Consider the following 13,082-nt stretch of genomic DNA (forward strand, 5'->3'; position numbering starts at 1 on the left):
TTAGCAACATTTTAGTGTCATGATTTCCCCTCGCACAGAGCACTAGAGCACGACGCGAAGCTGGCAGCGGGATGCTAACTCATTTCCGGGTTTTAGCGTTACAAAATGACGTCATCCCTGCGCCGCTCTATGGTGACTGGCTGTAAGTTTTGGAAGCGCATGATTTGATCTGCAGTGGAGTTTTCTATTAGCAGAGGATGAACTTTAAACTTCAATATCGCAATCGATGTTCGATTAATTGTGCAGCCCTAATAAGCACTACCAGTTTTTAAAATTACTACTCTTAAAAGTATCTGTTTATTTCCAAACAGGGTGAGATAGGGGAGGAATGAAGGCATTCTATAAGTTTCTATAAGAACAGACCGATGTAAACACAACCAAGACCTACGGGCAGTAACGCAGTTTTAGAAATGGGTTTCCTCTACTACATAATACATGTGCTGAGGCCATGACTTAAACTTTTTTTTTTTTTTTTATCATGTTCTACATATTTTCAAATTTAACCTTTGCACTACAAGGTTCTTTGCACTACCTTTGAATGTGAAACGAGAATAACATCTTCACCTTTTAAGCTTGAGTAGGCACAAGGTCTTTTTAGTAATGAAAGTAAAATGGTTGTGTGATTAGCCCTCTGTTTGACCCTTGCTTTCTTTTCTTTTTCCTCTTGCACAGGGGTGTCACCAGTTTACTTCAGCCTATTCGGCCTTTATAGAGAACGTGACAGAGTCTGGTTATCACCCAACCACCTTCTTCACTTGGATGAATCAACTAAAGAGAGTTTGATCTTCAGAATTAGGTAATAGAATTTAGAGCTGGAAACTATTATTTTTGTGAAGGTCAGTTAAACTGATGTTAGGTGCCTAATTTGTCGATAAAACATGATGCTCAACAGTGCATTTTGTTATGGAAATAAATCAAGAATTTTTTTTAGGTAAGGGCAGTGGAATTTTCTCTGTATGTCTTGCTTTAGTGAATAATCTTTGTGAGAAATGAAAGATATGGCTCAGTCAGATACGGTACAGTGTACTTTACCTGCAAAACACACATGCTTTATTTATGTATTCATATATTCATTCATTTTTACAGGTATTACTTTCCTGGGTGGTATAGCTGTGGAGCCTCTCGAGCTTACAGATGTGGCGTTGCCAAGGGATCTGAGAGTCCAATCCTTGATGATCATGTTATGGCTTATCTTTTTGCTCAGGTAGGTTGCTTTGCAGCATAGACTTCTTGTTTTGTCATATTTCTTAACACAATTGCAGCCTCATTTATAGGGCATGTTTCTAGACAGGAAGTCGCAAGACCCCTAACACTAAGCAATGAATAGTTGCATGCTAGAGTGGGGCATCTCTCATCGTCCCCCTGCTGTGTTCAGGAGCTCAGCAATACTATCAATGTATTTGTTTGTGCTACACACCAAAGACATTTGGGCTTGAGATCAAAAGATGGACTGACTTAACATGTTTTGTATCAGACCACCAATTTTTAGGTGAGCAAAAGTATAGTAAGTTAAAGTAAATAACACTTAATATTTGGTTACATATCACTTGCCTGCAATCATCAAGCCTGTGAATCATTGACACAACCAGATTGCTGGTTTGTTCTTTTGTGATGATTTTCCAGGCTTTTACTTCAACCTCTTTCAGTTGTTGTTTGTTTTGGGGGGCTTCTGCTCTTCAGTCTCCTCTTCGGGAGGTGACACGCATGCTCAATTGGGTTAAGTGCTGGTGATTGACTTGGACAGTCACTGTCCCCCTAATAAAGTCCTTTGTTGAGTTTGCAGTGTGTTTTGGATCATTGTCTTGCTGCACGGTGAAGTTCCTCATGATTAATTTGAAGGCATTGCTCTGTGAATTGGCAGACATGTTCCTGTAAATTCCTGAATTCATTCTGCTGCAACCATCATGAGTTACATTATCAATAAAGATTAGTGAGCCTGTTCCAGAAGCAGCCATGCAATCCCAACCCATGACACTACCACCACCATGTTTCACAGATGAGCGTGTATGTTTTGGATCATGAGCAGATTCTTTCTTTCTCCACACTTTGGCCTTTCTTTCACTTTGGTAGAGATTAATTTTGAGATTAATTAATACCTTCACCCCTGTCCTGTGGAGATTGTTGGTGATGTCACTGACTGTTGTTCTTGGGTTTTTCTTCACAGCTCTCACAATGTTTCTCTCATCATCTGTTGTTGTTTTCCTTGGCCAACCCATTCAGTGTCTGTTGCTCAGCACGCCAGTGATTTCTTTCTTTTTTTCAGGACATTCCAAATTGTTGTATTAGCTATGCCCAGTGTTTGTGCAATGATTGATTTTCCCTCTTTTCTCAGCTTCAAAATGGCTTGCTTTTCTCCCATCATTATGTTGGCTTATCCTTTTTAACAATGAATGCAGTCTTCACAGGTGAAACTGAAGCCTAAAACCAAGAGTGGATGTTCAGTGTTATTCATTGTCATATCATAGTGAGAAAAAGTCCTGGCAATGTTTTACATATAGGGCTAAACATTTAATACACTTCCTTTTTTTTTTTTTTTTTAACACAACATTTTTTCTGTTGTATAAATGTTAATTCGTTTTATATTGTGTAGGAATTATTAAAATTATTAGGCTTCTGGCCACAGAGGTAACTCTCTTTTAAATAAATACTTGACAGTTTTGTTTTCAGATTATACAGTGGGTAAAAATAATTCAGGTGTATCATGGATATAAGCCCTTATTTACCAAACAAATGCCAAATATAGGAAACTTGTACTGGGTACTTCCAGCAAGAGGGTTGTCTCCAGTTTTTGCCAATATTTTGGTTTGTTCTGTTTACCATAAGCTGAGGTAGCTTGATATTGAGCTCCCGACATTGACTTTACTGTGGAAATACAGTTTAACCCATTAAAGAGGAAAAACTAGTGTGTACAAATCTTGCAAGGGCTAGTCCATTGGTTAAGGTTCAGTATTGGCTAAACTTTTCTATGTTTTCAATCATTGTTCAGTCAGGTTTAGGCACCAGTTCTTGTATTTATGGTTTATAGTCATTGGTGGAGGCTTAAGTGTTAGAAATAAGCTTCATTGTGCAAGGAGCAGGACTCCATTCATGCGTTAGACAATTCATGCATTAGGTGGACTTGCATACTGGGAAATAGCCAGACATAAATAGCAAAATATTTTTGCCTTGTCAGTCCGGCTTTTCCTGTGTAATGGAGGAAACCTGCAGGTAAAGCACATTTGATGAAAACGTCAGAAAATATAGCACTTATGAGAGTTTATATTCTTCCCAAATCTCTAACTTGTTTCATATACAAGGATGTATACAACCACATACTGTATGTGTGACATCTGCATTTCTGTGACTTTTTTTAAAGCCACATTTGAATAAACCTTTTATTCCCTAATTCAATTTCAGTGGAGGAGTGACTTTGTGAATGGCTGGGTGAAGCTGTCTACCAGCCACGAGACCCAAGAAGAGTGCCTTGGTATGGCTGTCTTAGATATGATGAGGATAGCCAAAGAAAAGCAGTGCTCTCCGCTTGATATTTACAATGCCATAAGGTAAGAATTATTGAGAACCAGGTAAATCATGCAGTGTGCAGCAGGTGCTGATGTCTCTGCCGTTGTGATGACCTAATTTGCTTTTTATATCTGAAATGATTCAGTTCAATTCAATTTTATTTGTGTAGTGCTTTTAACAAATGACATTGTCATAAAGCAGCACCCACAGTGGTGCCTGACCTAATTTCAGTGCTCAATATCCTGTTTGGTTTTGATCTGTGTCTCCTCTTTGCAACCATACATGTCTTAAAGAGTCAGAATAATTTTGCTCTCTTCTTTGCTTTTATCTTGGTTAAGAATATAAGATATGCTAGAAAAAAAAAAACAGGTGTATGTATTGAGACTTGGATTGAGACACCCATCTATATGCTTTCTGTCCACAGCTATAAGTCCTTCCTTCCCAAAGACATGAGGCTGAAGATCCAGGACTACCACTTTGTAACGCGGAAGCGGATCCGCTATCGCTTCCGTAAGGTAGTGCAACAGTTCAGTCAGTGCCGGGCCACACCACGTGATCTCAAGCTCAAATACCTGATCAACCTAGAGGCACTTGACTCTGGCTTCTACACAGAATGCTTCCAGGTCAAAGAGGCCTCAGCAGGACAGGTCACCATAATCGTCTCTGCCGATCAAGGCATTCAGTGGTGCCGTGAAAAGCAAAAGGACACCCAGTTAGAGGTTAGCAAACCAGATTAGTTTCCTGGTACTTATTGTTGGCTGTGTGAAATTATATATTAATCATGGGTTTCAGGACCGTGTGGAAATATGGATTCTCTGTAACTGTGTGTTGCATCTTCGATTTTCTGATTTCTGGTGTGTTGAAATCTTTGCATGACCAGAGCAAAGTCAACTGGAAACTAAGACTAGCTTGCTGCTGATTTCAAATAAAGGTGGTTGTTTGAAATGATGACAGCAAGGGCTATTTTGCCCCCATTAAAAGGCATTTGGAGTGCTTGGTGCCTAATTATTATTACTTCCAACCGCCTTATGCATAGATGCATAAACCATTTCATCGTTAGGAGCCACGAGAAAACACAGAATTTGCATCAGAGTGGGGCGACCAAACTCTCTTGGTCATTTGCTTCATATTTGCTGCGACAAAGTCAGTAGTGAACAAAATATTGAAGGTATTTCAACCAAAGAACTGTTAACTGTTCCTGTGTCCTAAATATTTTTCTATGGGGTCATCATCTGTTTTGTTTGTTGCTGGAACCCTTGTTAAAGATGAGTAAAAAAAAAAAAAAGGTTATGAAAAAAATGCCTGAATGCTTAATTGGCTTGCGCAGGACAGAAATGCACTTCAGCCTTTAATTGAAGTAAATATATTCTAAGGAAAAATAAATACATTTATCACAAATATTTATTAAGAAAACCATGTCACAAATATAGGCACCCCACCATCTACCACATTACCTGTGCAAATTCCCTTTACCAACATAACAGCACTGAGTGCACTGGAACACAGTATTGAATTCTCATTAAATGTGTATGGACTTCACAGACATCAGCACAGAGGAGAAGGGCACAGTGCACTCCATGTTACGAAATGTTCTTCCAGAAGTAGTTTGCAATAGCATTTTTCTAACAGAGAGGGCGAGATTTCAAAATCTTACAACTTTTAGTCATGTGCTTCATGCAGTTGTAGTGGAATTGGACAGCTCGTTGTCATGTTATCTAATGAATAAACAGATAAAGTCTGATGTTTTTCACAGATCTTCAGTATATCATTTTTACTGACTGTATTTTTTTGGTCTAGATTTATTTACATGGCCTACTTGAGTAACAACATAAGTATACTGAACTGCTTTTCAGCTGTCTACTGTCAAAAAAAATCTCCAGTTATGAGTTTCTGTAGATGGAAACATATTATTGCACTGTAATGGATAAGCTGAGTACCTTAGTAATGTTTATCAGGATGAATTAAATTTATAGTGTAAGGCCAGTTGCCAACACTGAAATATTAAGTCATCTAACATGCCGTATTTATCACATTTGTTTTCAAATATTTGAGGACATACAGGGCAAAGCAACATTTTACCTATTCACCCCCCAATGACGCTGTATTTCCTGTGCAGGACCTGCAGCCGTATTGTGATTTCCCTCATGTGGTTGATATCAGTATCAGACAAGCCACCAAAGAGGGAGCCCACAAGAGCCGGGTCGTCTCCATCAACAAGCAGGATGGCAAAACTCTGGTAAGATTATCAATCAACATGATTAGCTCAAAATTACAAACACTGCTAACAATATGTGAAAATTTCTAGTGGCCTATAACCTTACGGACTTGCACTCATGCTATCAGCCAGCAGCTTTTAAACAAAGGTATCTAAAATGATTTCCTGCCTGTTATAAACGGTTAATTTAGCTGCTGATTAGGAAATATAATGCTTTGATTATAAATTATAGTGTTATGTTGGTTGTACATCAAGCTTCTTGCTCAATTGTCGTGACCCTTTATTAAGTGCATGCTCTCTGGTGGAAATGTCTGTGTGTTTTTCAATAGGAGCTGGAGTTCTCCTCTCTAGCCGAGGCTCTGTCCTTCGTGTCTTTGATAGATGGCTACTACAGGTTGACCACCGATGCACATCACTACCTCTGTAAAGATGTTGCACCACCTCGATTACTCGAGGCTATCGAAAACTACTGCCATGGGCCAATATCGTAAGCTTCATAATATTCTATAACAGGGGTCATCCATTCAGATAAACTTCCTTGGTTGTACATGTTAAATTTGTTGGGCAACTCAATGTAAAATAGTATAGTTGGAGATCATTCATTTGTTCGTTTATTCGTTCATTTATGGTCTATAATTGTGCTGTACTGACCATCTTGTGTTGTATGTTTGGAAAACAGAATGGAGTTTGCTATCTGTAAACTGCGCAAGGCTGGAAACCAGCGAGGTCTTTTTGTGCTACGCTGCAGCCCCAAAGATTATAACAAATACTTCCTGACATTTGCTATCGGGGTATGTTTGCGTTTTGATATTGAGAAGCGTCCCACTTCAGAATAGACCTAAGATGCCCAGACACCATATTTTACAACTTGTTCAGCATCATTATTATAATAATAATTGAAATCAAGATTATTTATCACAGTTATTCACCCAGTTAGTTGTATTAAATCAAAATGATATGTCCACTGTGACCTTAATTGATTGTATTTTTAAATAGTGAATATGAACAAAGACGAGACTATATAAGCATGCAGTTGTGGCAGTGATAGGATCCCGGATGTTTGTACCTGAATAAGAATGTCTCAGTCTGTAGTCTCAGTGTGATTGGAAAGCAAATAATTGAAAGTTGTCATTGCGATATGATTCTTCAGACCGTGATGTGATTTGTCAGATTTGGTCAAACCCTATGAATGTGAACCTTGTGATTTAATGCACTTAAGGATCTAATATCCAGCATGAGTCAGTTGTCCTTGCACTGGATTGTGATTACAGTCAAAATGCGATTAATATAGCGTAGGTGTTTTATTTAAATTAAGTGGGGTAGTGTTGCGTGTACATACTGTATCAGTTCTCAATTAATTAATTGTTCTTTATAGTCAGTTCACATCCATTTATGGAGTTGTGATTGCTGTAAACTGCTTAGCTTATGACACACTGTCTACTGATATGAGTACGAACATTTTAAACAATTAAATCTTTGAAAAAAGTAGATTTACGTGCAGTTACGATTGAATGAAGTTAAGATTTTGATCTGATATTTTTCTTTTAGATGGGTACTGAAGTGGAATACAAGCATTGCCTGATCAGTAGGTCAGACGGTGGCGATTATGTTCTGAGTGGGACTAAGAGGACATTCAGAAGCATGCATGAGCTGCTCAAGTGTTACCAAGTAGAGACCGTCAGATCAGATGGCATTGCCTTTCAGTTCAGCAAATGCTGCCCTCCCAAGGCCAAAGGTCAGTAATGCACCAGACGTTTCCAGCTTAATAGACAGATGTACAGTACAAGAATAGATTGCGGGGGGGGGGGGGGTTAGGTACATAGACTTAAATTTGAGTATACATGTTATTTGAATTTGAAAGTAATTTGACATTATGTGACACTATTTATAAATCAAATAATTATGGGCTTTTAATACTCTTGATCTGTCTTTGGTCTGTTGCAGAAAAGTCAAATCTTCTGGTTTGTCGGAGTAACAAAGGCTCAGAGGTTCTCCGCTCACCCTCGCTGCAGAGACAGAACATCAGTCAGATGGTTTTCCACAAAATTCGGAAAGAGGACCTGGAGTTTGTGAGCATGCTTTCTTTCACTCAGTCTCCATAAATAATTTTTTTTTAAAAACATGAAAGTTCAAAAATCTATTTCTGTTATAATTCTGTATCGGCACTTATAGAGAGGCCTGACCCATGTCTTACTGTCATGTCTATTCCTTATTCAAGACTACCAAAAAGGATTGAAACTCTTGGCAAGATAGAAATAGTCAATTATTGGCATTATTCAAACATTTCATAATTAAATGCCCACGTCTGTAAAATAAAATTTGGAGCTAATATATGATGTCTGTGAGCTGTTATTTGCTGCAAGTAATTCAAACTAATGGTGTATATAAAGTGTCTGTGTACTTATCTACCTAATCTCTCTGTCTCAGGGAGAGAACCAAGGCCAGGGTACTTTTACGAAGATCTTTAAGGGGGTTCGGAAAGAGATGGGAGACTATGGAGAAATGCACCAGACAGACGTCATCATTAAAGTCCTCGATAAAGCGCACAGAAGATATTCAGAGGTGTGTAACGTCACATTGGCTACAATTTATGGCTCTTAGTTTTCTTGGTTTGTAATATTTTTGGTACTTTTTCCAACAAAGGCAATATTGAACTGTTGGCACTGTATTTGTATTTTTTGTATCTACAGTCCTTTTTTGAGGCAGCCAGTATGATGAGCCAGCTCTCCCACAAGCATCTGACATTCACCTATGGCATCTGTGTGTGTGGCGAGGAGAGTAAGTGTGTGTCATGTTTCTCCTAAGCCTATTATACTTGAAATTTAAGCTCATGCCCTCTACTCGCCCTTCTTGATTACCCCTTAAGCACCATATGTCTGCTGACAAGCTTTTATTTGTGTTCTTCCTCTCTGGGTCAGTAATGGCAGGAGCTTAACTTGTGTGTAATCGCTGTTACAGACATAATGGTGCAGGAATATGTGAAGTTTGGTTCCTTGGACATCTACTTGAAGAAAAACAAGAACAGTATCAGTATTCTCTGGAAGCTAGAAGTGGCTAAGCAGCTTGCGTGGGCTATGCACTTTCTGGTAAGGAAGTGTAAGAAAGTATGTTTCAAAGTCCTTCAAAGCAAAAGACACAAATTATATATTCATCCCACTTGCTTCTGACAGGAGGAGAAGAACCTAGCTCATGGGAATGTATGTGCCAAAAATGTCCTTCTAATCCGCGAGGAGGACAGGAAGACGGGCAACCCTCCCTTTATCAAACTCAGCGACCCAGGCATCAGCATCACAGTGCTGCCCAGAGAGAGTGAGTGACCATCATGCTATGTAGTGTTATCTCAGTGAAGTGCAGTATACCGCTATGATTTTTAAATTTTATTTTATTAATTAATTATAGTTTACATGACTGTTAAAAACCAGTCTCATGAACCAGTCCCTATTCAGTGATGCGTATCTGTTTGTTTATAGAAAAGCACCTCAACCTTCAGACATAATGTAAATATGACAAATGTAATTTATCCCTAAGTTAGCTAAAATGATCAAGTCACAATGTATTGGAGGGTTTAGTCACCAGTAGAAGACATCCAGTTCAAGTGTAATACAGGGTTTACATGATAAGAATCAAATTGGGAATCAAAATTTTGTTGTGGTTTTTTTTTTGTTTTTTTTTAAATAAAGTTTAGGAGTCTGTTTATTTGTGCCTTTTTATGTTTATCTGTGCTACTTGGATATGGGAGCTCAGTCCAAGCCTCTGTTCTTGCAGTTTTACTGGAGAGAATCCCATGGGTTGCTCCTGAATGTATCGTGGACCCCAAGAATGTAAGCCTTGCTACAGATAAGTGGAGCTTTGGCACGACACTCTGGGAGATTTGCAGCGGAGGCGAGAAGCCACTTGCCAACATGGATAACTCCAAGGTAAGGTAATCTCACCAGACTGTTCATATATCATTCAAGGACTGCAAAACATGTGCGCTGACCATCATGTATTGAAAAATGTTTTTGCATCATAACGAGGACAACATAAAATATTTGTAAACTTACAAATAGTTTGTTTTGAACGTTTCCCTTCAGAAACACTTGTTCTATGAAAAGCACCATCAGCTGCCTGTCCCCAAGTGGACTGAACTGGCCAACCTGATTAACAGCTGCATGGACTATGAGCCAGCATTCAGGTCATCCTTCAGAGCAATTATCCGTGACCTCAACACACTCTCTTGCCCAGGTTTGTGGTTTCCACACACACACACACACACACACACACACACACACACACACACACACACACACACACATACACACATGCGCACTGTTGTGGGAATATGGCTGGTGAGGCAGAAACAGGCCAGATCTGTTTTTTCTACTTTTAGTAGAGAAGGGCAAGTTGTTTTTTATCAGTGCCACAAAGTACCAAAGCACAAAATCGGTAATCTTTGAATTTGTTGTTCATGTTGCAGGCTTCTGTAATATCAGTGTAGCTGATGTTTTGTAAACAGTTAATAGTGCAGCCTAACCAGTGACTGCATTGGGCTGTTAGTTCATGTTCAACCATATCTGGAGTGTTGGATAACACTGACATTGTATCAACATTGTTCTGCCAAATTACAGAGTTGTATAATCTTGACCTGTTCATATGCGCGTATATATATATGTTTTGTTTTGAAGAAAAAGAGCGGATTTGTGTCGATGTTCATTTGTGCAGATCAGCGAAGATCAAGAAAGAATTTTCCCTGAAATATAAAATCTTTTCCACAGACTATGAAACGGTGATGATGGAGAGTGACTTGGTGCCCATTAGAACCGGAGGCCTTGTGCTCGTCACAGGAACGTTTGAGGACCAGGAGCCAGTGCAGTTTGAGGAAAGGCATCTGATTTTCCTACAGCAACTTGGCAAGGTAGTGCACTTCAAATGTTCTTTATCACCTTCCAGTCATTTCAATTTCAAAAGGAAGTCCATGGTGTCCAGGTGTCCACATATCCTATGCATAAGAAGGCCCACTGACCACATCTGTCTGTTCTAATAGGGTAGAGACCACCTTTAGGGTTAACCTGTTCGCAACCTTATAAATGGAAGCCAGTGTAAGGTCATGCATGAAGAAGTGTCCAGATCAAATATAACATTCATTTATGCAGGTATTCAGAAAGCTAGTTTCTGTACGTTCAGTATGCAAATTAGTGAAGCTCTGTGCTCTAATGTATTTTTTTTTTAAAAAAGAATCTGTCTGTAATTGACTTATCAGAAAAATATGTGCCAGTAAATAAATGGTAAAATAGGGCACTGTATCTGAATTAAACAGATAAAGGGTAAACTAAGGGACCATATCTGCACTAGTGCTGTAAGGTTGGTTTATACTTCTTCTGTGCCAAAACAGAAAGAGGGGGTTTATGGGTAAGTGTAGTGGGCAGAGGTACACAGTTGAGCTGACCTCCACACCTCAGTCTGCAATGCTTCATGCTTATTCATAATGCTGTTTGTCAGGCAAGTGCTGATTGGCTGAGTACCGGGCATTCATTTAAAAGAGACATCAAAAAATTTCCCGGTTGTTCTGTACCTGCAAGTAGTGACCCTGAGTGTTATTGCATCTCCGTTCTTTCTGCAGGTGAAGTGAGGCTTTCATTCATTTTTTTGGGGGGGTCCCATAGTGGACACATAGTGGACAGTTTGGTGAGAGAAGGGTGGGCTTAAACTTGTCAGTGGGCATAGCAGAGGAGCATGCACAATGAGCGTGCCTTTTTTTTTTTTTTTTTTTTTTTTTTTTTTAATACCTAATTGCACAAAGCCATAGCCAGTCACCTGTGGCCAACATCATCATCATTACCTTAGGAGGAAAAAGAAAACACATACAAACCACCAAAACAAACTAATGAACAAGTTTGCACTACATTACCTTTTAATAAATTGGTACTTAGTTATTTATGAATTATTGGTGATGATAATGAACTATTTTGTGCTGCAGGGGAACTTTGGCAGTGTAGAGATGTGCCGATATGACCCCCTGCAGGACGGTACAGGCGAGGTGGTGGCAGTGAAAAAGCTCCAACACAGCACAACTGAACACATGCGCGACTTTGAGAGGGAGATTGAGATCCTTAAGTCTCTCCAACATGAGAACATTGTGAAGTACAAAGGAGTGTGCTATGGTGCAGGTGAGATGGCCTGTTGTGTATATTAAAATATCCTCCAACCTTCCTCTAGAATCATATGTTCATATGTAGACTCCTTTGTTTTGAGTCCATATAAATATTGCACTTTTTCCCCTTACCACAGATATAGTTGATAAGACATAATCAAGACATGTTTGTTGTCCAAAGTTTGGTACTTTGCTAATAACTGTGTATAGCTTACAAAAATCCATAAAAGGTCAAACTCACAAAGGGCTGGAAACATGAAATGACAGCTAAACAGTCATGGTTATTTTGACCAACTTCTGTGTTATTAAAAATATTTTGCACCTGAGAAGGTCAAAGTCTAGAGACAAATTACAGAAAACAAGAAAATGGCGTGACGTGAAAATGGGGGAGAGAAAAAAAATACACACTGTACGCAGGTGATCGTGCACCTATTTTTAAAATTGCTGTGTGCCCCGGCCGACGTGCTGAAAGTGTTGCACAGTGCTAAAAGGAGATGTTTCAAATGGAACTGATTTATAAGCCAACTTTCATCCTCTGGGAAAATCAAACTGGTCTTAAAACATCCTTTCTCTCAAAAGCGTGACTCTCATCTGTTAGCTGAGGTATTTGTTTACAGCTTACAGCTGTGCACAGACAGAACAGCCTGTCCTCCTTTTATATGGCAGCATTTAGTTTGTTTTAATAATAATAATAATAATAATAATAATAATAATAATAATAATAATTCCTTAGATTTATATAGGGCTTTTCTAGGTACTTGAAGCGCTTGACATTGTGTAGCATCCGTCTGGATGATGCGATGGCATCCATAGTGCTCCAGAATGCCCACCACACACCAGTTATTGGTGCCTACACAAACATGTCTTGGCTGATTGAACATTTGTACATTTGATTGACAAGGAAGAACTGTTTCTGGAATAATTAACGTTTGTTCCTAATGTTATTCTAAATTTTTGTGTTCATTTGTCTGGATCAAACACATAACCAAACACAATTTGCTGGTCTTTTCTTTCAGGCCGTCGAAACCTTCGGCTTGTAATGGAGTACCTGCCATATGGCAGTCTGAGAGATTATCTCAGCAAGAACCGAGCCAGGATTGATCACAAGAAGCTTGTACATTACGCCTCTCAAATATGCAAGGTATTAGAGTAATGCATGCCGATATCTGTGCCTGCATCATGTGTGTATTATTAAATGGTTGCTACTTTTCTTATAAATATATTCATTGGCCTCTA

The 13,082-nt window shown here is 39.0% G+C and overlaps 1 protein-coding gene across 4 annotated transcripts in view; it reads left to right on the forward strand.

Annotated features, from left to right (window-relative positions):
* jak2b (Janus kinase 2b) overlaps nt 1–13,082 on the forward strand; it is a 38,570-nt gene that overhangs the window by 22,984 nt on the left and 2,504 nt on the right. For all 4 annotated transcript variants that reach the window (XM_017452244.3, XM_017452245.3, XM_017452247.3 and 1 more), the window contains 18 exons: nt 673–796; nt 1,087–1,204; nt 3,397–3,542; nt 3,926–4,220; nt 5,618–5,737; nt 6,046–6,203; nt 6,396–6,507; nt 7,265–7,451; nt 7,661–7,785; nt 8,144–8,278; nt 8,407–8,494; nt 8,675–8,802; nt 8,887–9,025; nt 9,482–9,633; nt 9,790–9,940; nt 10,471–10,610; nt 11,673–11,862; nt 12,863–12,987. In XM_017452244.3, the coding sequence (XP_017307733.2) occupies nt 673–796; nt 1,087–1,204; nt 3,397–3,542; nt 3,926–4,220; nt 5,618–5,737; nt 6,046–6,203; nt 6,396–6,507; nt 7,265–7,451; nt 7,661–7,785; nt 8,144–8,278; nt 8,407–8,494; nt 8,675–8,802; nt 8,887–9,025; nt 9,482–9,633; nt 9,790–9,940; nt 10,471–10,610; nt 11,673–11,862; nt 12,863–12,987 (2,633 nt within the window). The remainder of the gene's footprint in view (nt 1–672; nt 797–1,086; nt 1,205–3,396; nt 3,543–3,925; nt 4,221–5,617; nt 5,738–6,045; nt 6,204–6,395; nt 6,508–7,264; nt 7,452–7,660; nt 7,786–8,143; nt 8,279–8,406; nt 8,495–8,674; nt 8,803–8,886; nt 9,026–9,481; nt 9,634–9,789; nt 9,941–10,470; nt 10,611–11,672; nt 11,863–12,862; nt 12,988–13,082) is intronic.

The sequence above is a fragment of the Ictalurus punctatus genome, chromosome 22 (genome assembly GCF_001660625.3).
Source record: "Ictalurus punctatus breed USDA103 chromosome 22, Coco_2.0, whole genome shotgun sequence".
NCBI lineage: Eukaryota > Metazoa > Chordata > Actinopteri > Siluriformes > Ictaluridae > Ictalurus > Ictalurus punctatus.